Below are 25421 nucleotides of genomic sequence, written 5' to 3'. Positions count from 1 at the left end.
AAGAAAAAGAAACAATAAAAATCCAGCCAGGTGTGGTGTCTTACACCTGTAATCCCAGCACTTTGGGAGGCTGAGGCAGGCAGATCATGAGGTCAAGAGATCGAGACCATCCTGGCCAACATGGTGAAATACTGTCTCTACAAAAATGCAAAAATTAGCTGGTTGTAGTCTCAGCTACTTGGGAGGCTTCGGCAGGAGAACTGCTTGAACCTGGGAGATGGAGGTTGCGGTGAGCCAAGATTGTGCCACTGCACTTTAGACTGGGCAACAAAGTGAGACTCTGTCTCAAAAAACAAAACAAAACAAAACAATCCAGAAGAATCTTTCCCTCTCATCACAAATGTTAGAGTTACTATATGTAATTAAATATAGAATTGTCTCATTTTTCCAGTACAGGGTAACAAGCTGTATTTGAAATTAACCCTAAGCTATTGTTTATTCACTTATCCTAACCCTCCACCATCTCTTTTTATAGGAATAAGTTTCTTGCTCTTTATTTATTTTTTTGAGACAGAGTCTTACTCTGTTGCCCAGGCTGGAGTGCAATGGTGCAATCCCGGCTCACTGGAACCTCCACCTCCTGGGTTCAAGCAATTCTCCTGCCTCAGCCTCCCAAGTAGCTGGGACTATAGGCACCTGCCACCATACCTGGCTAGTTTTTGTATTTTTAGTACAGATGGGGTTTCGCCATATTGGCCAAGCTGGTCCTGAACTCCTGACTTTGTGATCTGCCTGTCTCGGCCTCCCAAAGTGCTGGAATTACAGGCGTGAGTCCCTGCACCCAGCCAGTTTCCTGCTCTTTATAATAAAAATACAGCAACCAGGATCTGGATATCTACAATGTTTTGCCAGGGACTAAAACAAACAACACCCCAAATCTGTACTGACTCTGCAGACAAAAGAGGTCAAACAATTACTTCAGACTCTCAAAATTAATTTATAGGCCTAGTGAGTAAACTAGACTAGTCTAGTAGACTAGACTCCAGCTTGGATATTTTACTGTCCTGAGGCCCAAGTGAGATAAAATGCTTCAGCATGTATTTTTAGTCATGGGTTATTTTTATTTTATTAGCATTGCCTTTAAGTCACTTAAAAAAAAAAAACAAAAAACCCTTCTAGCATTTCCAAATTTATGATTCCCCACTTGAATTATACAATTCCATTATGAAGCAATGGTCTATAGTTAACCCTTTACTCAACTTGTATCATTTTGTGTTTAGAATCATTCTCAGAAATACAAATTAGCTGATTACTGAACAAGTTCTAATTACTCCCCAGAGACTGTGAGATCCTAGGGCTTCAGTACAGCATTGTTCACTGTTTGGCTGTGAAAAAGACTTCCTCTTCTGGTGACCCATCTGTTATTGATTTAAGAATTGACCTAAAGGGCTATTTGTTCTGGGCCCTTTGAAGAGCGTTTGCTTCCCGTGACTTCCAGAACTATTCTGTCAGACATCCTGAAGCCTCATGCCATATTCTTTACTATGTAGTTTGTACAGCCTGGAATAATGGGATAACCTGTTCTCAACTCCAAAAGAGGGCCTGTGATTTAAAACACCTCTGAAATATCACATTGATGCGTTAGTCTGGAACCCTGAGGCAGGTCAGTTCTGTTCCCAATCCAGATCATCCTTCCTTCTTAGCCTTGGACTTGGGGCCATGCCTGAATTCCAGATTACAAACTTTTCTGAGCACACATTGTCATGTTTTATAACCATCTCCATTTCCCATGGTGTCTAGCTCTAGTCTCAGCTCACAGCAGTTACTCAATGCAAAATAAAAACAAATTTATAAATAATTTTTTAAGAATTAGATACAAATAATTAAAATTACGTGTAAACATAAATAACTACAATTATTTACAAATTGATTTACAAATAACTTTTATCTGTAAATAAAGAGCTTATAAAATAACAAAATCATGACTAAATAACTTCAAAGGATAGCTTTGACATGTAGGTTTTATGATCCTAGAGCAACGATATCAGAAAGAGATTCTATATTAATAGCTTTAGGCTATCTTAAAAAATAAAACGTAGTTCAATGAATAGCATTTTTTTTAGGAATTAAGTGAGCATGCTGATGGAATGGCAGCAGAAAAAGACCCGAGTTCCTAAGGCTTGGTTATGATTCCTAACCCTCTGCAATCTGAAGAGAGCTCTATACAGTTTTAAACTTGCCAAGGCACTTAGAACAAGGGAGGCCTAAGTACCCCCCTTCCGGCTTTGATAACAAAGAGAGCAAAGCACATCTGATAGTGGGGTGGGAGTGAGTCCGGGTAATAAGGGTGAGCCAGGAAGCAGCTCAAGGGGCTTGTGAAAGCCATTCACCTCTAGTGGGATCCAGGAGGGGTCAGAGGCTATTAGCTGAGGAGGAGATATTTAACTGAGAAAGAGGGAGATCTAGAGGGAGCTGGGACTGGGTGCTGCTAATTTCCATCTGGTAGAACTAGCGTGTTCCAGTTCCTTACTATTCAGTTATTAATCAAAGACCTCTCCAAGCACCTGACACACTGCTAAGCTCCACAGGGATCATAACAAAGCCAGAAGGCTTGGTTTTTGGCTCTTAAAAGTACTCACAATCTAATTTGAGGAGGAAGAAAATTCAGCAGAAGTTAAATGACTAGAGAACAATTAAATGCTAAGCTCTAAGTTCAAGAGGAGTTCACAACAGGGCAAGATCTGGATGGAGTAATGGTGTAAGACAAAAAGCCTCAGAAGCAGCCGGGAGAAAACAAAGAATCAGACTGGGGAACTAAGGTTGTTTGTGACTCAGGTGCATGTGGATAAGCTCTTCTTGAAAGGGGCAGGTTTGGAAGGATGTCCTTGAATGGTGGTCCAGCAGCACAGAGCTGAAATTCATCAGTAAATCCTGACACACCATTTTTGGAAGTGATAGAGTCTGTGATGAAAACATAAGAGTCTGGCCAGAAAACAAAGAGAGAAGCAAATAATCCTTGGTTGTTTTCATGCCTGCAGAGGCTCACTGCAAAATGAAAATCAACATGAAAACAGTCAGAATACCACAGCATCCAAACTGGGCATTGTGTAGACATTCCGTGGTCTAAATTTTAGAACATTTATTAACTCCTTAGCAGCCTCTCGATTTCTGGAAGAGAATATTTAACTTAATGACAAAAGAGGGGAAAGATCCAGGAACCTACCATGGGAGCTTCTTATGTATGTATGTTCACACAAGACTATGAAGTAGGTATCACGGTCCCTGTTCTACGGATGAGGAAAAGGAAGTTTATGGAGAATAAACAGCTCACCTAAATTTGTCCAAATAGAATGGCAGACCTAGATTTTAAATCCTGGAAGGCATGTTGCCCAAGTGCATTTCCTCCATTCCAGGTAGAGAGCACCTGATACCCTGCAAGAGGAGTAAAGTCTATGATGTCTCATTTGTTGTGTGGTCAGAGAGCTGAACCTGGAGGTGGGAGTGACAAGAACTCTTATTTTATCCATGCTTTGCTATTAGTTCTAAGACTCTGGACAAGTCACTCCTTTCTTCTGGTTCTATTATCTAAACGTTAAAAAGAGGGTGTAGAATTAAACTGTTGGTAAGGTATCACCTAGAATTTGTAATTGTAACTGTACAAATGCCTTCTCCATTAGAGAATGGCCATTGAATAATATAACTGCTCTAATAAAAGAGGAAGGGGAATATGCAGACAGATGCTGATTTTTATGTTTAGAAATCCACCAAGATAGAAACGTAAATTTAGAAATCCACCGAGATCTAAATAATCTGATAAATATGAACTATTCTGCCACAACAGCAATAGCAGCTCCAGAACTTTAAAGAAGGTTCAGTGACAGCAGGTTTATCTCACAACTGTGTGCAATAAGCCCACTGCCTTCATTTACATGGCATGTATTTAGTCCCCAGTAACATCTATTGGGCCTCCAAGCCACCCCTCAGCACTGCTACTGCCCACTCAGATGAGGCGTGAAGGCTGGACACAAACACGATCCAGCCAGGGAACCTACAAAAATGGAACCACCAGAGGTAACAGACCACAGAGAGAGTATCCCAGACAGGTAATCACTACTTACGGCTGCTTAATGTCCATCCTGCAGTCACCAGCCTTTGCAATTTTGCAAAAGGTTGTGTGTGTGCGTGTGTGTGTAGTATAGTGTGAAACACTTTGACGAAATATGTGGTTCAAATACTGACCAACTATGTGAATCAGACAAGATGTGTGTGTCTGCTATGGCCCAAGAATCACCAGTTTGCTTCAGAACTGGCTGATAAAAAAGAGAAGGCAGGAGGCCCTGATAAGTGCTAGTCTTAGAAATAAGAAGGAGCTAATTAAAGCAGACAAGACATTGAAAAAGACCTTGTCTAATTCACAACTGAATGAAGTCCATCAGTAAACCCTAAGTTCCTACACATTTAACTCCTGCAATGCTTAACTGTTTTTAACACCTATCTGCTTCCTATAGTCAACTGCAGGAAAAACCCTTAAAATGAAGACTCACTGTGTCAGGGAAAAAAAAATAGAAAGAAAAGGGAAAACTGGTGAAAATTAAAGTTCATTTCCCAGTAGACCTAAGGGAAAACTAAGAGAAGAAGAATTCCTGCAGTATCATCTGACTGAGGCAGTTGGAAAGGAGTGTAGGTAAACAGGCCAACCTCTAGGGTCTTTGTGACGAAAACAGGTGGGAGAGGATGTCAAGGATAAGATGAAGCAGGGGCTTCAACACGATCCCAATGGAGGGTAGAGGTGTAGATGAGAGGAAGAAAGAGAAAGAGCAGTTAAAGCATGGAGGAGACGGAAGAGAGAAGACGGCCACGAGCAGGTATCAGGCAGGGCTATAGTAGGGCAGTCACCTTCTCGAAGGCCCCTTGGGATGTGTATGAGTAATAGGCACGCCCAAAGGAAACCATGGGGAACCCCAGAAGACTCGGCCACATCGACATCATAATTCAAGTAAATATATGTATTTTTGAGATCTACAATACCTAAAATCCAATGAGGTAAAGGAGCTCCAAGGATCATATGTCCTGGCAGGAGGTGAGCAGCACTGAGTAGTTTTGAAAGGCAGGGAATCACCTTCCCAGCAGAGGAAGTGGCTTGGTTAAAAGCAAGTGGATCTGCCAGCTGTGATCTTTCTACTGGAGCTTCTCATTATTCCTATTTGATAGGAAGGAAAAACTAACTCAGAGATGCTAACTGATTAGCTTTGAGTCACCACCTAACTACTGACAAAGCTGAGAATAAAGTCAAACCTCCTGATTCGTACAATGGCATTTTTTTTCTTGTGTACAACAACTGAGGTAAAATGGGTGCAAACCAGAGAAAAACGTAGCTTGGAATTATAGAAATCAAATGTGAAGCAAATATTCACAATAAATTCTCAATGAAACCAATAAAGAAAATATGAGGTGGCCAGGCACGGTGGCTCACGCCTGTAATCCCAGCACTTTGGGATGCTGAGGTGGGCAGATCACTTGAGGTCAGGAGTTCCAGACCAGCCTGGCCAACATGGTGAAACCCCACCTCTACTGAAAATAAAAAAATTAGCTGGGTGTGGTGGCACACGCTTGTAATCCCAGCTACTTGGAGGCTGAGGCAGGAGAATTGCATGAATCCAGGCGGTGGAAGTTGTAGTAAGCTGAGCTCATGCCAATGCAGTCCAGCCTGGGCGACCAAGCAAGATTCTGTCTCAATTGAGAGGAAAAAAAAGAAAAAGAAAAAGGAAGGAAAGAAGGAAGGAAAAAAGGAAGGAAGGAAGGAAGGAAATTAAAGTAAAGCAACTGCTGATAAAAATGTTTTGGAACGTGATACTGTTATAGGTATGTGGTGGTTGCACAGCACAGTGAATTTCACTTCACTTATAGAAATAAAGCAACTGTACTCTGGTTAAGGTGAATGAGAAACTTTTGCCATTTTCTTATGGTTGCTTTAATAAAGAGAATATTTAACACTTAGGAAAGAAGGAAGTAAGGAAAGGAAGGAAGGAAGGAAGGAAGGAAATAAATAGGGGAATTCTTCTTAAGATTGAAAGTTTGCCTTACATAAGCTGCACTTGGTTTCCAGAGAGAGAGGGAAATTCACCCCCTACCTTCTCCCAACCTCCAGCCCCTCCCAGTTCTGTTCTTCCATAGAAGTGACCAGTGGGGAATTTTTCTCTCCTTGTGTGACTTCACAGAGATGAATCATGGCTCCTTGAAAAACTGAAACAGGCAAGTTGGCTTAGGAATAATTAAACAGCAACAGACCAAGTTCCCTGAATCCAGGCACTGCCTCCACTAACAAGGCTTATCTACAAAATACTGTATTGTGTAAGCAAATCTTGTGAAAAATAGTATCTGGAGCTTTAAAGATGTGGACACAACTGATTTAAGCATGTGACACCTGTCTTTAGAGAAAAGTGATTATTTAGCCCACAAAAGCAAACCCATTTTCACAAACTGTCATCCATAACATATTTTAAAAATTGCTTGTGTCAAAGATTTGTATAAGTGGCTTAAATGTGAATTCAGGAAGACCAAGAATGCAAAATGGTATTTTGCTAACAAATGGAATTTGCTGCCCTTTGCAATTCTACAGCTGATTCCACTGCAGGATTTCATTTTTTATGGCAGGGAAGTTTTGACATTGTAAACGTACGAAACTTATAAATTTAGTATTCATATTTCTAAAAAAAAAAAAAAATCAGTCACAATATGTTCTTTCCGTCATTGAAGGTCTTATCAGCAGGGAACTTCTTGCTGTTTTTAAGTGTGTATAATACCAGTTCAAGCTCTCTAACCTGCTTCCGATTGGATCTTTTACATTCCTCACCCAATAATGCTAACATAGCTTTTTCAGTAAGCCATAACAGTGTTCGAAATTTGTAAGTTGTTTATGCATTCCTCTTATCCTCATCCTTGATTGTAAGGTCCTTTTGAAGAACATTTTAATAATTATTTGCCCATGTATCTTAGGGAAAATCAGTTAACCCTTCTGACCATGTGGAAAAGGCACAGTTGAAGGTGAGAAGCAGCTTGGCTTCCATCTGCTGTAAAATGCTGTCCTGGTATGAGTGGAATCTCAAGTTGCAAGCTAACAGGTAAAGAAGCGATAAGCTGGCCGGGCGCAGTGGCTGATGCCTGCAATCCCAGCATTTTGAGAGGCCAAGGCGAGTGGATCATCTGAGGTCAGGAGTTCAAGACCAGCCTGGCCAACATGATGAAACCCCATGTCTACTGAAAATACAAAAATTAGCTCAGCTTGGTGGCGTGTGTCTGTAATCCCAGCTGCTTGGGAGGGTGAGGCAGGAGAATTGCTTGAACCTGGGAGGTGGAAGTTGCAGTGAGCCAAGATTGCACCACTGTACTCCAGCCTGGGTGACAGAGTGAGACTCCATCTCAAAAAAAAAAAAAAAAAAAAAAAAGATAAAAAAAAAGAAGTCACTTAATTGCAAAGTATCAAAGAGTAAATGCTAACTGAAAAGGATGCCTTTACTTAATGACTTGTGGGCAGGGTAACAAGAATTATAAAGAAAGACGATGAAGGAAATGGCCTTTTATCTCCAGAGGCTGTTAGAAAACACAGTCTGGGTTTTAATTTTTTTCCCCCCAAGATGAAGTAAAAAGTCCCAAGTGGTGGCCGGGTGCAGCAGCTCACGCCTGTCATCCCAGCACTTTGGGAGGCCAAGGTGGGCAGATCACCTGAGGTCGGGAGTTTGAGACCAGCCTGACCAACGTGATGAAACCCTGTCTCTACTAAAAATACAAAATTAGCTGGGTGTGGTGGCACATGCCTGTAATCTCAGCTACTTCAGAGGTAGGAGAATCGCTTGAATCCAGGAGGCAGAAGTTGTGGTGAGTCGACATCGCGCCATTGCACTCCAGCCTGGGCAACAAGAGCGAAACTGTATCAAAACAAAACAAAAAACCCTAAGTGGTTCTACCACAACAAGAAATTAAAGTAAAGCAACTGCCGATGAAAATGTTTTGGAAAGTGATACTGTTATAGGTACGTGGTGGTTGCACAGCATGGTGAATGTACTAAATGTTACTGAATTGCTAACTGTAAAATGGCTAATGTTATGTGAATTTCACTTTAATTATAGAAAAAAAGCAACTGTACTCTGGTTAAGGTGAATGAGAAACTTCTGCCATTGTCTTACTGTTGCTTTAATAAAGAGACTATTTAACACTTCAGAAACATGGTATCAAAAAAATTCTTAGAGGAATTCGGCAATTAAATCAGAGGGAGCAAAAGTTAACCAAGGAGCAGTTATACAATGTTTTTCTCCTGTTCTATGTTTTCCAGCCCACCTAAAAGCTGTAAATGGTCATTATCAGGTTTTAATAGCTTCTCTGACTTCTCCTTTCCTAATCTCTCTCCTATGCAGATTCTCTCTTTCAATATTTATTGAACTCCTACACGCCCCATGCTCTAGAATAGGTGCTAGGACTGCCGAGATGAGTAATACACCTCACCATTCCTCAAGGAGTTCATGGTCTGTATTCAAATGTTTAAAACATCTCATGATAGGTTCCCTACTGACTCAAGTTACACAACCTTTAAAACTTTAAGGATCTCTCTTAACTTGGAGGGTGGCAGTCCTTCCTAGGCTCTCCCATTACATATTCAATTATCTGTGCTGTTTGTACCCCCTTCTTCTATTTTTTTCCCTCAGGTCAAAGGGAGATTTTAAAGATTCTACACAGAAACATCACTTTCTTGATTTTCAAGTGCTATACAAATAGAGCTGCTTCACATAATCCTTTAAAATAAGCACCGAAAGTCTGTGAAGCTGGGACTGGTTCTAGGAATTACTTATGCATCTAAGGTCATTTCAAAGGCTTCCCTTCTCTTCAACCCACCCTCTGTTCCCGCCTCACCACCAGCACCTCCCATTACCCTCATCTACAAGGCCAGGTCTCTGGAGCTCACTGCCTTTTTGACCACATCAGTCCCTTCATCGAAAACAGTTTTGTTTTATCCTGTTTTCCTTATTCTTATCCTCTCACAACTGAATTCGTTTTCATTCAACTTTCATTTTTGTTTTCACTGTGACCTCACAGCTATCCATTGGCTTTCACCTTGAAAGGAAGAGTCCCCACCAGCCTCAGATCCAAAATGAGCCTGTGATGGGCTGAAACAGTGACAACTCAGAGTGACGCAGGCAAAGCAAAACAAGAGTGCAAAAATCGCAAGCAAAGCCACGCTGGCTCCTGCAGAGAGGAAAAACGTCACGTTTGCCAAGTGGAAAAAAGCATCAATTTCAAAAGAAAAATCATTTTCAAGCTGCTGAGAGTCCCCCATAATAGAGATGAATAAAAACAACTCAAAGCAATCTAACTACTAATATACAACCTAATTTTGACACAGACGTTATTCTGAACTCACTCAATGTGAAACAGAAGCTATAATGTTTAAACTAAATACCTCATTTATGGATGGAAGCAGCTACAGGTTTTCACTCAGCCAGTGTGTCAGTGGCCCAGCTGGTAATTTCACCAGGCAGCTGGGAGAGCAGTTTGTCAGTCACAAGAAACCAGATATTTGGGAGGATTTTCACATCAAACCACTTCTCACAGTGGACTCTGACCATCATTAGACTTGCTAAATGCATGTACAGTTCAGGGCCTGTCCTTCTGTATCTTTAAGGAGGCTGCCAAATTTACAGCGGATATATGGAGCGGAAACACACAGTGGGAAGGTGTAACACTGGCATTATTCTAACGTGTGATGGAGGACTGGGCGACAGAGGAGCAGGAACTGAAGAAACCTAAACAAATGGCTCCCAATTATGATTTCATTAATCTTGGAAAACATGAAGCAGTTGACAAGTGTGGTCTAATTGTTTCTCAGTTGACTTGGCTTGAAAAACCTTACTCTCACTTAATTCCATTTACAGATAAGCATCTTGGGATAGCTGACCTTTTCTTTGTATAGCCAAGTTTCCATTGAATATGTTATAAAGTTTTTTGACCACCACAAAATATAATACCAGATGAAGGTCATTATACAAAGAGAATCAAATAAATAACAGTTAAGGAGAAAAAGTTCCTGTAAGGGTTCTGGCATGTCAACAAGAAGTTAATTGCCTCTTCTTAATACTTCAAATACATGTTAATTAGTAGGCTAATAAAAATTTTATATACTATACAGTGATAATCTTGGTGTCACCTAGTTTGTGGCTCACCACAGAAAATACTTAATAAAAAAAAAAAATCACAGTATCCTACTTATAGACAATAACCCACCATCCATGTTATCAATTTTTTTTTGAGATGGATTTTTGCTCTATTCCCCAGGCTGGGGTGCAATGACCTCAGTTCACTGTAACCTCTGCCTCCTGGGATCAAGCAATTCTCCTGCCTCAGTCTCCTGAGTAGCTGTGATTACAGGCACACAGCACTATGCCCGGACAATTTTTGTAGTTTTAGTAGAGAGGGGGTTTCATCATGTTGGCCAGCCTGGTCTCGAACTCCTGACCTCAAGTGATCTGCCAGGCTTGGCCTTCCAAAGTACTGGGATTACAGGTGTGAGTCTCCGCACCCGGCTGTCAACTTTCTACTGCTATGACCTTAGACATTTCACAGCTCAAACTGGGTATGGAACATGGAAAAAAATGACTAAATAAAATAATGGCCTTCTTTCATGCAAAGCGTGAGTGTAGATGAAATAAGTACATTCAAATTTGTCATGGTGAATTAAACCAGCTTCAGGCAAAGAGGCAGAGTATTAGGCTGAAATGGTCTATTTCTTTTCAATTTGTTATACATAGAGAATCTGAAATTTATTTTTTACTTGATTAAAAATTAAATTAGGTTTCGTTTTTGTATGCAGAGCTCTTTCCTTGAGTTATTTGATAATGGCCAGGGTGGAATGAAGCTAGTAATCAAACACTGCAGACTTTGGAAGCCCTCCTGGTTTTTGAGACTCTTAATAAAGCCTGAGAAGAGCACCAGTGTAGGGAGTGGGTGTCTTTGTTTTTGTGATGACTCACTTTATCCAGTATTCATTCATTTATTTTTAAGTCATTCCACAAATATGTGGAAGCTTTTCTAGAAAGGGGCCATGGAAAATGCAAAAGTACTCGGCCTTTACCCTGGAGAACTTTATAGATCTTTTTCCTCCAAAATAAGCGGTCCTCTTACTTTAATAATCAGCAATCTCACAAATTAAATTTTCTCTTCCTCTCTTTGAAACAAACCAATTCCTTTTCAGGAGTATATTTTCAAGAGAATATGAGACTAGCCTACTCACTCTAAGACTGACTCAGAGACTCCTACTTTTAGAAAAAAACTAAAGACACAATAGTGAAAAAATCTTCAGGCTTCGAGATACAAAAGAGTACCAGCAAACAGAATATTTAAAATTCATTTTAATGTGGGATCAATGTGTTCTTTACATTAGCAGAAGAACACAGAAGAGATTATGAAGGGCTGAGATCAATCAGACTATTTAGACATAGTTTTAGAAGGGTTAACAAAGTGTTCCATGACTCTTTGAGCAATCAACAGAACCATTAGAAAAACAGCAGATATAGAAAAACTCAACAGCATCATCAATCAACAGGATCTCATAGACTAATATGCACATTCTTTTCAAATGACCAAGGAATACTCAACAAGACAAACCGTATCTTGGATGAAAAAAACTCAAAATATTTTAAAATAGAGTATGTTCTCTGATCATAGTGAAATTGAACTAGAAATCAATAACAGAAAGATAATAGGGAAAATCTCCCAACACTTGGAAATTAAACAAAACACTGTATATAATCCATGGGTCAAAGATGAAAACTTGAAGAACATAAAAAATACTTAGAACTGAATGAAAGTACAATGTATCAGCATTTGTAGGATGAAACAAAAGCAGTTGTTGAGAGGAAAATGTATAGCATTAAATGCTTGTATTAGAAAAGAAGAAATATCTTAAATAAACAACCTAAGTTGCAATCTCAAGAAACTAGAGGTTGGGCACGGTGGCTCACGCCTGTAACCCCAGCACTTTGGGCGGCTGAGGTGGGAGGATGGCTTGAGCCCAGGTGTTCGAGACCAGCCTGGGCAACACAGTGAGACCCCATATCTAAATATTTTTTTTTTAATAAAGAGAATCTTAAATACTAGAACAGGCTAAAAGTACTTTAATGTATGCTGCAGAGAGGAAGAATGATTTCTGATTTAAACAGCGTCTTTATTTTCTATGGAATTAATCTGTATTTCAAGTCTACTTGCTATTTCTTTACTCCATTTTCCCTGAAGCTAAAGTATACATGCTTCGTGAGGAGCTGTTTTATTCATCCCTTATAGAACCTGCTCCATTAAAGATATTTTTCAAAAATACTAGATAACTTTTTAATTGAGCAAGTTAGCTAATACTGGCAGAATCTAATACATTTCTAAAGAAAATTGGAGTTATGCTACACTGAAAGCAACATAACCTTGGTTACGTAGGTCTCTCTGGCATGGGCAATTTCATGGATGTTCTTAAAGTGAACATGAAGACTTTTAACTTCTTGATTTGCATGACTTTTATGGGATTTTCTGGGTCAAGTGAATAGTGAGCCATTTTCACAGATCACCTCAGGCCACTTAGAAGTCGAGTTGTGTTTACTTTTTTTTTGAGACAGAGTCTCACTCTGTCACCAGGTGCCAGGCTGGAGTGTAGTGTCACGATCTCGGTTCACTGCAACCTCCGTCCCCTGGGTTCAAGCAATTTTCTGCCTCAGCCTCCCAAGTAGCTGGGACTACAGGCATGTGCCACCATGCCCAGCTAATTTTTGTATTTTTTAGTAAAGATGGGGTTTCACCATGTTGGCCAGGATGGTCTCAATCTCTTGACCTTGTGATCCGCCCACCTCGGCCTCCCAAAGCGCTGGGATTACAGGCATGAGCCACCTCGCCCAGCCTGTGTTTACTTTTATAGCTCGAGTGCACAGTATAAATCCTGTCACAGAGTAGGGTCGTAGTCAAGTTTCATCATGAGATTGCGGGTATTCAGTCACATCTTCAGGCTCTACTTCCAATTCTAGCTCTGTTGCTATTTCCATCATCTCTGCAATTACTTCTTCCACTTGAGTCTTGAACCTCTCAAAGTCATGCAGGAGGGTTGGAGTACACTTCTTCCAAACTCCTGTTTTTTGACATCTTCCCATAAATCAAGAACGTTCTTAATGGCATCTAGAATGGTGAATCTTTTCCAGAAGGTTTTCAATCGACTTTGTCTAGATCCATCAGAGGAGTCACTATCTATGGCAGCTATAGCCTTACAAATGTTTCCTTAAATAATGAAACTTGCAAGTCAAAATTACTCCTTGATTTATGAGCTGCAGAATGGATGCGGTGTTAGCAGGCATGAAAACATTAATCTCCTTGTACACCTCCATTGGAGCTGTTGGGTAATTAGGTGGATTGTCAATGAGCAGTAATACACTGTATTTTTTAAAAATAAAAATCATCCAGCCCAAAAATGTCAAGAGCAGTAATATTTTGAAAGGAAGCTTTGTCTCTGAGTAGTAGGTCTCAATAGTGGGTTTAAAATATTCAATAAACCACGCTGTAAACAGATGTGCTGTCATCTAGGCTGTGTTGTTTCATTTACAGAGCACAGGTAGAACAGAATTAGCATAATTCTTAAGGGTGCAAGGATTTTCAGAATGGTAAATGAGCCCTGGCTTCAACTTAAAGTCACCAGCTACATTAGCCCCTAACAAGAGATTCAGCTGTGTCCACTGAAGCTTTGAAGCCAGGTATTGACTTCTCCTCTGTAGCCATGAGAGTCCTGAATGACATCTTTGAATCTAAGGCTGTTTTGTCTATATGCAAAATATGTTGATTAGTGTAGCCATTTTAGTCAATTATCTTAGCTAGAGCTTCTGCATAAATTGCTGCAGCTTCTACATCAGCTCTTGCTGCTCCATCTTGCACTTTTATGCTATAGAGATGGCTTCTCTTCTTAAGCCTTAACCAATCTCCTTTGCTACCATCAAACTTTTCTTCTGCAGCTTCCTCACCTTTCTCAGTCTCTATCGAATTAAAGAGAATTAGGACCTTGTCCTGAATTAGGTTTTGGCTTAAGGGAATGTGGCTGGTTTGATTTTATATCCAGACCACTCAAACTTTTTCTATATCAACACAATGAGGCTATTTTATGCACTTATCATGAAACCAGTGTGTTCACTGGAACAGCACTTTTAATTTCCTTCAAGAACTTTTCCTTTGCATTCACAACTTGGCTAACAGCCTGTTGCAAATGCCTTCCTCACTAAGTTTAGTCATTTCTAGCTTTTGATTTAAAATACAAAACATGTGAAACACTACCTTTCACTTGAACACTGAGAGGCCACTGCAGGGTTATTAACTGGCCTAATTTCAATATTGTTGTGTCTCACAGAGAGGGAAACCCAAGGGGAGAGAGAGAGAGAAAGACAGGGGATGGCAGGTTGTTGGAGCAGTGAGAACACATACATTTACTGAGTAAGTCTTATAAGTTCACAGTATCCCCAAACAGTTACAACAATAACATCAAAATTACTGGTCACAGGCCGGGTGTGGTGGCTCATGCCTGTAAATTAGCCAGGCATGGTGGTGGGTGCTTGTAATCCCAGCTACTCAGGAGGCTGAGGCAGGGGAACTGCTTGAACCAGGGAGGTGGAGGTTGCAGTGAGCCAAGCTCGCGCCACTGCACTCCTGCCTGGGCAACAGAGGGAGACTACATCTCAGAAAAAAGAACTGATATTTATTTCTTACAGTTCTGGAGCCTGGGAATTCCAAGATCAAGGCACCAGCCAGTTCTGGGTCTTGCGTACTACTTGGCACACTGATAAATGGTAACTGTTTAAGAAAACAGTATGTCCTGTTACTAAGGAAAGATCTACAGGGAGTTACTTTTTCCGTTCCTTAGTGATGGTCTTACTTACCAAATCTGGCTTCACCTGGTGAATCAGAGGGAGGGAGAGCCACATGGAGTGCAAGGTGGTCAACACCGTGGAGGGCCAGGACTGCTGAACCTCACGGCTTCTTGGAATTCGGTGAATGTAGTATTTGGTATACTACAAGGAAATAGAAGGAATCCAAATCAACGGAGTCACTGATATCTACAGTTAACAGCTGTAGAAATCGAAGTGCTTTCTTGCTTATTTCAAATTTTCATTTTAACCATTTTTAAATTAGAGTTGTAAAGCCTATCTCATGCTGTATATAACACATCAGATGGGATCACACATGACAAAGAAGTTCCTATGATTCAAAAAATGTTCAAGTCAGTTTGAACAACAAGTTGGGGGAAGTTTCCATAAAGTATGTTTCAGGCAAATAATTTAAGCTGCTCATATACAAAGAGTTCTCACCAGTCAATATATAAGACAGGTAACCTAGTATCAAGATGGGCAAAGATGGACAGATAACTCTAAACAGAAGAAATACAAATAATGATAAACATATAAAAAGATGGCTAACAATTAAGCACAACAGAAAACAGGTCATTTTCACCAACCTAGTTGGCAATGACAATGGATACCCAGTGTTGTTGAGAGTGTAGGGAAACAGACATCTGCATTCCCTGGGTAAATACATGGGTACAACTTTTTGGGAGGGCAATCTGGAAATATCTATCAGAACTTTAAATGCATTTCCCTTTGATCCAGCATTTCTGCTTCTGGAAATATATCCCACAGATTACCCCACTATATCATTGTTTGTATTTGTGGAAACTGAAACTAGACCAAACATTCTCCGGTAGGGAACGGAGAAGTGCATACAGTAAAATATATGGAGATATTAACAAATGACATAGAACTATTTGAAATCATATGGAAGATATCCCAAGACACATTAAGTGAATCATGCAAGTTGGAAGACAGCATGTTTAATATAATCCAGCATCAATTAACAAAATACTACCAACACGCTGAAACCCCGTCTTTAAAAAAAAAAAAAGAAAAAAAATACTGACATGCATACATACACACATTAGTATTTGTTTGCTTGGTTTCTTTTGAGACAAGGTGTCACTTTGTTGCCCAGGCTGGAGTGCATGGTGCAATCACAGCTCACTGCAGCCTTGAGCTCCCTGGGCTCAGGTGATCCTCCTACCCTAGCCTCCCAAGTAGCTGGAACCACAGGCATATGCCACCATACCCAGATCTTCTCACCTCAGCCTCCAATAGCTGGGACCACAGGTGTGGGCCACCATGTCCAGCTAATTTTTTTGTATAGACAGGTTTCGCCATGTTGCCCAGTCTGGTCTTGAACTTCTGTGTTCAAGTGATCTACCCACCTTGGCCTCCCACATTACAGGGATGAGCCACCACACCTGGCCCATGCATTAGTATTTGTATTTTAAAAATCTGGAACTGGGCTGGGTATGATGGTTCACACCTGTAATCCCAGAACTTTGGGAGACCCAGGTGGGTGGATCATCTGAGGTCAGGAGTTCAAGACCAGCCTGGCCAACGTGGTGAAACCCCATTCTCTACAAAAAATACAAAAATTAGTCGAGTGCCTGTGGTCTTAGCTATGTGGGAGGCTGAGGTGGGAGAACTGCTGAATCTTGAGGCGGAGTTTACAAAAAGCAGAGAGCATGCCACTGCACCCTAGCCTGGGCTAGAGCAAGAGTCTGTCTCAAAAAAAAAAAAAAAAAGAAAGAAAGAAAAAGAAAAAAATCTAGAACTGGAACTACATGCCACAAATTATAGAGAGGATGATATTATAGGATATTTTCATTTTTCAGGTCAGAATATCTTTGAATATGTTTGAAATTTGCAACAAGAAAGTGATATTATTTTCATAATCAAGAGAAACCAACGTATTTGCCTTGAATCAAAGTTCCAGGTATACTGGTTACCTATTTCTGTGAAACAACTACCTCCAAACTTAGCAGTTTAAACCACAAGTATATTCTGTTTCTCCCAGTTTCTGTGGGTCAGGAACCCAGGAGTGGCTTAGTTGGGTTATTCTGGCTTACAGTGACTGATGAACTTGAAATCAAGTGGGTGGCTGGGGCTGCAGTCATCTGAAGGCTTGACTGGGGCAGAAGAATCCACTTCCAAGGTGGCTCACTCATATGGCTGGCCATTTAGGGCTGATTGTGGGTTGGTATCCTTAGTTCCTTGCCAAATGCATCTTTCCATAGGGCTCCTTAAGTGTTCTCATTACACAACAGCCAGCCTCTCAAAAGTAAGTGCTCTGAGAGAGAGCAAGGCAGAAACTGTAATGTCTTTTATGACCTGACCTCAGAAGTCACATTTTGATATTTCCAGTAGTTTGATATTAGTTACACACGTCAACCCTATTTGATATGGAAGGGGCTACACTGGAATGTGAATACCAGGAAGTGAGAATCATTGAGGGCTTTCTTGGAGACTGGGTGCCACACAGTTAAGTCAGAAAGTAAAGAACTGAATATTTCTTTCTTTTTTTTTTTTTTTGAGTCAGAGTTTCGCTCTTGTTACTCAGGCTGGAGTGCAATGGCGCGATCTCGGCTCACCGCAACCTCTGCCTCCTGGGTTCAAGCAATTCTCCTGCCTCAGCTTCCTGAGTAGCTGGGATTACAGGCACGCACCACCGTGCCCAGCTAATTTTTTGTATTTTTAGTAGAGATGGGGTTTCACCATGTTGACCAGGATGGTCTCGATCTCTTGACCTCGTGATCCACCCACCTCGGCCTCCCAAAGTGCTGGGATTACAGGCGTGAGCCACCACGCCCGGCAAGAACTGAATATTTCATACATTCCTCCTCTCCCTTTGGCCTTGAGAAACAATATGTTCCTTGAGAAAAGAATAGAAAAGCTTTTTTCTCAACTAGTGAAAAGCATATAACTACTTTTTTGCACTCAGAAAAAGGTGTGATATTGTGTTTGGAGGGTTCTATTATGCTCCAAGAGGACACAAGTGCAGTTCTTACAGACTCAGCACAAAGTGAAAATGGAAACGTGTGACCACCCTGCTTCTTCAGGGGATGGCAAGGAGTATTTTCTCCTCGCTCCATGGCATGCCAGAGTATAATAGGAGATCTGGGCTCAATATGTACTCACTATTTATATTTATTTATCAATTTTTATCAAATCAATGTTTTTTTTTCCCTTCCAAAAGCTTAAGGTACTAAATATTGAACTAGAAATTAATACTGAGTAGTTCCCAAACTATAAACTGGACAGAAGCGATAGCAAATTGTTTGAGGTTTATGCTCATCTAATTTGCGGAGATTACTAATTGAAAAACAAGTAATAGGCCAAGCGGTACTGTAGAGTCAAAATCCTTTCTCAGAGAAACCTTTTGGGTCAGAAGTGTTTGGATAGGTAATATGGTTTATATAACATGTATTATATACTATCCTCTTTTGGGGTTTTGGAAAGAAATAAAACGCACCAGTGTTTCTGCAACAAAACATTAATATTCACAGTAAATAGGATAAATAAAGACTATAAGCTTCATGCTGATTCAAGTCAGGTTTTGCCGTTAAATAAGCTTGGGACAAACTGGAATTTTTTTTTTTTCAGTTTTCAGAGCTCTTTAGGATTTCAGACTAAGGGACTGTGGACCTGTACTACAAACTACATTTGAATCCAGTAAGATATGTCATTGTTATTATTGGGATAAAAATAATTCAGTAGAATTCCATCATAGAAATTTTTTGGCTGCTACCTCCACCAAATTGTGTGGCCTAATTTCAAAATGTATAATATTTTCTTTAAAAAAGCATGGGTGTTTATCATGTTCCTTTAATTTTTTTAAGGCTGTAAGTATATAACTTTACAAAGAAGCGGCAATGAACAACATTTCTGGATTACATCCAGGCACTGTCACAAGGGACTGGAAAGGTGATCAGTTTGATTCTGGCTCCTCTGATTCCACCTTGGCTCCAAAGGACGTAAATATCCAGGCCTGGTAAGGCCTATGCAAAAGTGTCTGGGGCTGGAGATAGCTTTCCTAGACCTGGACATGGAAGAAAGTCTACATCTCATCCTTGGCAGCAGCCTGAAGCAGCAAGAAAATGAGTTTAGGAAGTCCCAGTCCATTTTCAGAAGAAGAACAGAAACTAGTGCAAGCGTGTTCCGGGATGGGAACGGAGGGACCTCCAAGACATAAAATAGAAAATCAGGCCTGAGGGTAGGGCAACAAGACAAGCAACTAACATTTAATGAACTCTCTTTTTTCAGGCTGATCTTGAACTCCTGACCTTATGATCCACCTGCCTCAGCCTCCCAAAGTGCTGGGATTACAGGCATGAGCCACCGCACCCGGCCAAACTCTCTCTCTCTCTTTTTTTTTTTTGGAGACAGAGCCTTGCTCTTGTCACCCAGGCTGGAGTCAAGTGACGTGTTCTCAGCTCACTGCAACCTCCACCTCCTGGGTTCAAGAGATTCTCCTGCCTCAGCCTCCTGAATAGCTGGGATTACAGGCATCTGCTACCACGCCTGGCTAATTTTTGTATTTTTAGTAGAGATGGGGTTTCACCATGTTGGCCAGGCTGGTCTCGAACTCCTGACTTCAGGTGACCCACCCACCTCGGCCTCCCTAATGCTGGGATTGCAGGCTTAAGCCACCCTGCCTGGCCTGATGACCTCTCTTTTGACTTGTGGATGTACCATACAAGGAGCCAACTTCCCAGTCTCCAGACCAGAAGTTTAGCTGGGAGGGGAGTCTTGGTTCCACTTGTATGCTGGAGCTAGCTCAGCCAATGACCACATGCCTACAGTGACCAATCATCTAGATTGCAGAGGATGGTCTCGGTTTACACCTATTGTCTCAGCATAATTACTGATAGTGCCCCATCTGCTCTCAGAAGTATCAATTTAAATGATAAAGCACATGGTTATCCTAGGGCAGGGCAATGAGGAGCCTCTTCCAAGTGAGAAAGGAGGATACTTATTCAGTACAGCATGAAGAGTCAATATGATGGGACAATCTGCATCAACGTCAGGGACGAAAGTTGAAGTGGTCGCTGGAAAGAAAGCCAAGCCGAAGTCCTAACCGTGACATGAAGGTGACTGGCACAGGACAGGAGAGTTCATCTGGTGCCACTCTCTGGCTTATGGCTCTGAACTAGAGAAGCCTCCACTTCCAAATCCCATCCAATCTTTCTCACATTATTTTTTGGTAGTAAGTTCAAGTAACTAAAAATCCTACCAAAAAGAGATTGCTCTATAAAGCCAGGTCTCCCCGTACACATCCCCCACCATTGTGGAGTATCAGTTCTCCTCAGAGATATCTTTCCTGACTAGCCTTTCTAAAATAACCCTATCCTTCTCTTCCCCACCCCTACGTACACATATTCTTCCCTCCCCCATCACCAAGCTTTCTGTGTGCTTTAAAATAGCATCTACGATACTGGCAATATTATATACTTATTATGTATTGCTTTCTCCTCCATTAGAACATAACTTACACAAGGAAGCCAGGAACTTTTTTTTTTTTTGGCATGGAGTTTAGCTCTTGTTGCCCGGGCTGGAGTGTAGTGGCACGAACTCAGCTCACTGCAACCTCTCCCTTCTGGGTTCAAGCAATTCTCCTGCCTCAGCCTCCTGAGTAGCTGGGATTACAGGCACACGCCACCACACCCACCTAATTTTTGTATTTTTAGTAGAGACAGGGTTTCACCATGTTGGCCAGGATGGCCTCAAAACTCCTGACCTCAAGTGATGCGCCTGCCTGCTTCAAAAACTCTCTGTCCCACTGTTTTTGTATGAATCCTGCTATGCAGCCATGCAGTTAAGTAGATGGGAACCCGGGCCATCCTGACGGGGACAGTGCCCTCAGATTAGCTATGCCTGACAGAAACTGGGTGCTGGGTTACCTGATGTCCTGTGTCACTTAAAGGAAACCCTGGCAGCCAGGCTGTGGCAAAATCTTAAGAGAGTGTTTATTATTTTGCATAGTTTTAGAAAATAATCAAATATATAAAGAAGTCAAGGAGGAAAAATAATCAATACAAGGCTTGTATTCTGGTCTTAAAAATTCATTTGAAGATCAGGGAATAAGACAGAGGTTTAGACAGCTACAATTCAGGCCTGCTATGAGTTGGGCCAGGAATTCCCTAGGGGTTCCGGCATCTGGATAAATCCAAATAAAGCCATCTTTATAGACATAGTGTTTGTTAGTCTGTCCCTTTGCTTTAAAAGAACTGTTCCTGACCCAGCTTCATGTCCTGTAATGGGATAAAAGATGCCTGCTTCATCTTTTTTGTTTGTTTATTTGTTTGTTTTTTTTGAGACGGAGTCTAGCTCTGTCACCAGGCTGGAGTGAAGTGGCACAATCTCGGCTCACTGCAACCTCTGCCTCCTGGGTTCAAGTGATCTTCCTGCCTTAGCCTCCTGAGTAGCTGGGACTACAGGCATACGCCACCACGCCCAGCTAATTTTTTGTATTTTTAGTAGAGACAAGGTTTCATCATGTTCACCAGGATGGTCTCGATCTCTTGACCTCATGATCTGCCCACCTTGGCCTCCCAAAGTGCTGGGATTACAGGTGTGAGCCACTGCGCCCAGCCCCGCTCCGTTATTTTACCACTCCTGCGTCCCACTCCCAGAACTACCATCTGGTTCAGGAGTAGCCACGTGACCCAAGCAGGGCCAGTCCTTTCCTCCATTCTTATAGACCAAGGGAAAGTAGTTCTTCCCTTGTGGGGACATTGTGGGCTGCTAACCTGGATCTCAATCCCTTCCACTGGGGCTGAGAAGTACATATATGTATATATTTTTTGTATTTCTCTATCCACTAGGCCTTTCTATAGTGACTTAAAACTGAATTATCATATTTGCCACCACAACAGGCTACTCCTTCTGTATTCCCAAGGTAGAAATCAACAAATAAACAGTAGAATCTATCATAGGTTTCCTTCTAGATATGAAGATCTATGAGGTTGCCAGGGACAGAAAAAAGGAGAGCAGGTTGTCCTCATGTTTCCTTCTTCCGAAACCTCTACACACATTCCACAGCAAACCACTATTCCACACGTCCCGGCTACTACCACGGTTCAAGCCATTACCAAGTCTCACCTTGACTACTTCAACAGCCTCTTAACTAGTCTCTTTGCTTCTCCTCTTGCTTCCCTACAATCTATTCTTTATAGAATTGCCAGACCCATCTGTTTATAATGCAAAGCAGATCCTTTCATTCTCCTGCTTAAAACCCAACAAAGGCTTTCCACTGCACTTCAGATAAAGTCCAAATGACTTCCAGTTGCTCCCAAGGTCCCATGTAATCTGGTGCTGGCTCACCTCTCTAATTCCTCCTTGTTCATTCACTTGAGCCACACGGGTCTTCTGTCTGCTCTTTGAATGTGTCAGACCCACTCCTTGCTAAGGGCCTTTTCTGCTCATTCTAACCAGTTTGATTTGCCCCCAGACTGTCTCACCGCTAGCTCCTTCCTGCACATCAGGTCTTGTCTGAACATTACCCACTCAGAGAGGAAACAATTCTTCCCCAAACATGTGGTCTCTCTCTACCACACTGCAATCACCACTACCTCAAATTAATATGTTCGTTTATGTGTACATGTGATTGTATGTACACTGCAATCACCACTACCTCAAATTAATATGTTCATTTATGTGTACATGTGATTGTATGTACACTGCAATCACCACTACCTCAAATTAATATGTTCATTTATGTGTACATGTGATTGTATGTACACTGCAATCACCACTACCTCAAATTAATATGTTCATTTATGTGTACATGTGATTGTATGTAGTCTGCCTGCCTTTCTTCCTGGGATGCAAGCTCCATGAGCGGAAAGGATTTCATCTTGCTCACTGCTATAATCCCATGGCCCGATGTTTTGCACATCACGGGTACTCAGTGAATAACTTGCTGAACAGACCAATGATGATCATTATAATCTTTTTTTTTTTTTTTTTTGAGATGGAGTTTCACTCTTACTGCCCAGGATGGAGTACAATGGCGCAATCCTGGCTCACTGCAACCTGCGCCACTCGGGTTCAAGTGATTCTCCTGCCTCAGACTCCCAAGTAGCTGGGATTACAGGCATGTGCCACCATGCCTGGCAAATTTTGTATTTTCAGTAGAGACGGGGTTTCACCATGTTGGTCAGGCTGGTCTTGAACTCCTGACCTCAGGTGATCTGCCCGCCTTGGCCTCCCAAAGTGCTGGGATTACAGGAGTGAGCCACGGCACACAGCTATCATTATAATTTCTAGAAGTCTAGTCTATGGTCTATGCTGGGGGATGGGGATGGGGAAGATGCTTGCTCTTAACCTCATGAGATCTCAGGGTTGTAAGAGACATACTAATCCAACTTTCTCACTTCACAGATGAGGAATCTGGACTTTCCCAAGGTGACAGCACCAGGACCTGAACCCAGCTCTTCCACGTGTTGTGAAATATGCTGCTGTCTCACACCCTTCTCTAGACCTTGCTTGGAACTCTGTGCCTCACTGCTGAGCAGCTGCCTTCCACAGCATATAAGGTGCTGAACCACTAAGTTTACTCCCTGCCTCCTGCTGCTCTTATGTAGAGCCAGCTACCCATCCTGATCCATTTCCTTTTTCTTCCTTGATTTTCAAATCACCCACTCTCAAACCCATAGTTTGTTATCTCTTTCCCTGCTTCTATGGGAACTAAGTTCCCCTCCTCCTCCTCCTTTCTCTTTGCCCTTTGTGCCCTGTTTTGCACTGTAGGCTTGGCTTACCAAACCCACCTACCACTGTTACCAAGGACCGCCCCCGCCCCTGCCCCCACACACATTGCCTAAGCCTTTTAGGGGAAAACCAGAATAAGACACAGCAGGACCTCAGAAATCCTCAGACTTTTCTGTTGAACCTTAGGCCTTGCCAGGTGCAGTGGCTCACGCCCAGAATCTCAGCACTTAGGGAGGCTGAGGTGGGCGGATCACCTGAGATTGGGAATTTGATATCAGCCTGATCAACATGGAGAAACCTCATCTCTATTAAAAAAAAAAAAAAAAAAGAACCTTAGGCCTCAAGTCCCTAATGACAAGTTCTGCTGTCTTGCTATTGCTCCTACCTGGCAGTCAACTGCGTTTTATGAACCTAGAAAGGATGTTTTAGTTTTCTTTCTTTTACTCCCTTTCCCTCCCTCCCTTTCTTCCTCTTCTTTCTTTTTCTGTCTTTTTTCTTTCTTTCTTCTCTCTTTCTCTCTCCCTTTCTCTCTTTCTTTCTTTGCAGTTCAATATCTATGACCTGCAAAACATACCTATCTTCAACATAATCTGGTCTCTTTCACACAACTGGCCAAGGAAGCAAGACTCTTCCTTATTCTGTCATATAGAAAAAGATGTATCTTAGTGAAACAACCTTTCTATCTCCGCTTCCTAATTCCTGCAGAGCAGGGCCACGTCCCATAGTACTCTGTATGACCACAGGGCCTCCCAACGCTCCCGGTATTGACTTGGCTGATGTATAACCAAATGTATGGCGGCAAGAGAGACAAGAAAAGTAGAATATTGAAGAGCAAAAAAACAGAAATGGATTTAGTTCAGGCTTCTAGTGTCTGATAGCGTATGAAACACTGAGTTAAATACTAACAGTATATGACAACTTGTAACTTTCAAAGTATGTTCCAGAATTACATCACTGTTAAAAACCACAGACGTATCTGGCTTTAGATTCGTGAAAACTAAATAGGAGTTTATAGTGATTTAGATGGAAATAATTCCACCAAAGAATCCAGATGGCATCATCAACCACAACAGAGGGGATCAAGTGGTCGATGAAGTCATTCTTTGCTGTTACCACACACTGAAACATATAATACATTTATTATATCGTGAATGCCACACGACTGAAAAATCCTGGAAACAAGACAAAGCTAAAATGGTAAAATTTCATTCAACCAAAAAAGGTTTTGGCTTTCTTTCATAACTATTTAAAAATAATACAATGTATATTTTTAAATGTATGTTGGATGGTTCAACTAATCATTATGGAATCAAGATGACCATAATTTAGGACAATTTTTTTATATGTATGTCCTTCAAGTACTTGGTACTTATTTTATAGTTTTGATAAAGTGCCATGAAGTGTCACATGAGTGAGAGTGCTGTGGGTCCCTGATACAGTTTGGCTGTGTCCCCACCCAAGTCTTATCTTGAATTGTAGTTCCCATAACCCCCACACATCGTGGGAGGAACCAGGTGGAGATAACTGAATCATGGGGGTGGTTCCCCTGTGATTGTGAGTTAGTTCTCACGAGTTCTGATGGTTTTATAAGGGACTTACCCCTTTCCTGGGCACTCATTCTCTCCCTGTCGCCCTGTGAAGAGGTGCCTTCCGCCATTATTATAAGTTTCCTGAGGCCTCCCCAGCCATGCAGAACTGTGAGTCAATTAAACTTTTTCTTTTTTTTTTGAGATGGAGTCTCACTCTGTCACCCAGGGTGTAGTGCAGTGGTGCAATCTTGGCTCACTGCAGCCTCCACCACCCAGGTTCAAGCAATTCTCCAGTTTCAGCCCCTCAAGTAGTTGGAATTACAGGTGCGCG

The 25421-nt window shown here is 41.5% G+C and overlaps 1 protein-coding gene across 2 annotated transcripts in view; it reads right to left on the bottom strand.

Annotated features, from left to right (window-relative positions):
- The window catches only part of ALG14 (ALG14 UDP-N-acetylglucosaminyltransferase subunit), a 93979-nt gene that overhangs the window by 31809 nt on the left and 36749 nt on the right, over positions 1-25421 (bottom strand). For both annotated transcript variants that reach the window (XM_021668161.2, XM_021668164.2), the window contains exon 3: positions 14877-15008. In XM_021668161.2, the coding sequence (XP_021523836.2) occupies positions 14877-15008 (132 nt within the window). The remainder of the gene's footprint in view (positions 1-14876; positions 15009-25421) is intronic.

Source organism: Aotus nancymaae, unplaced genomic scaffold, assembly GCF_030222135.1.
Source record: "Aotus nancymaae isolate 86718 unplaced genomic scaffold, 86718_ANA_hifiasm-v0.15.2.pri h1tg000103l, whole genome shotgun sequence".
In the NCBI taxonomy this organism is placed as follows: Eukaryota; Metazoa; Chordata; class Mammalia; order Primates; family Aotidae; genus Aotus; species Aotus nancymaae.
The sequence above is the reverse complement of the archived record's forward strand: the minus strand, read 5'-3'. Positions and strand labels throughout refer to the sequence as shown.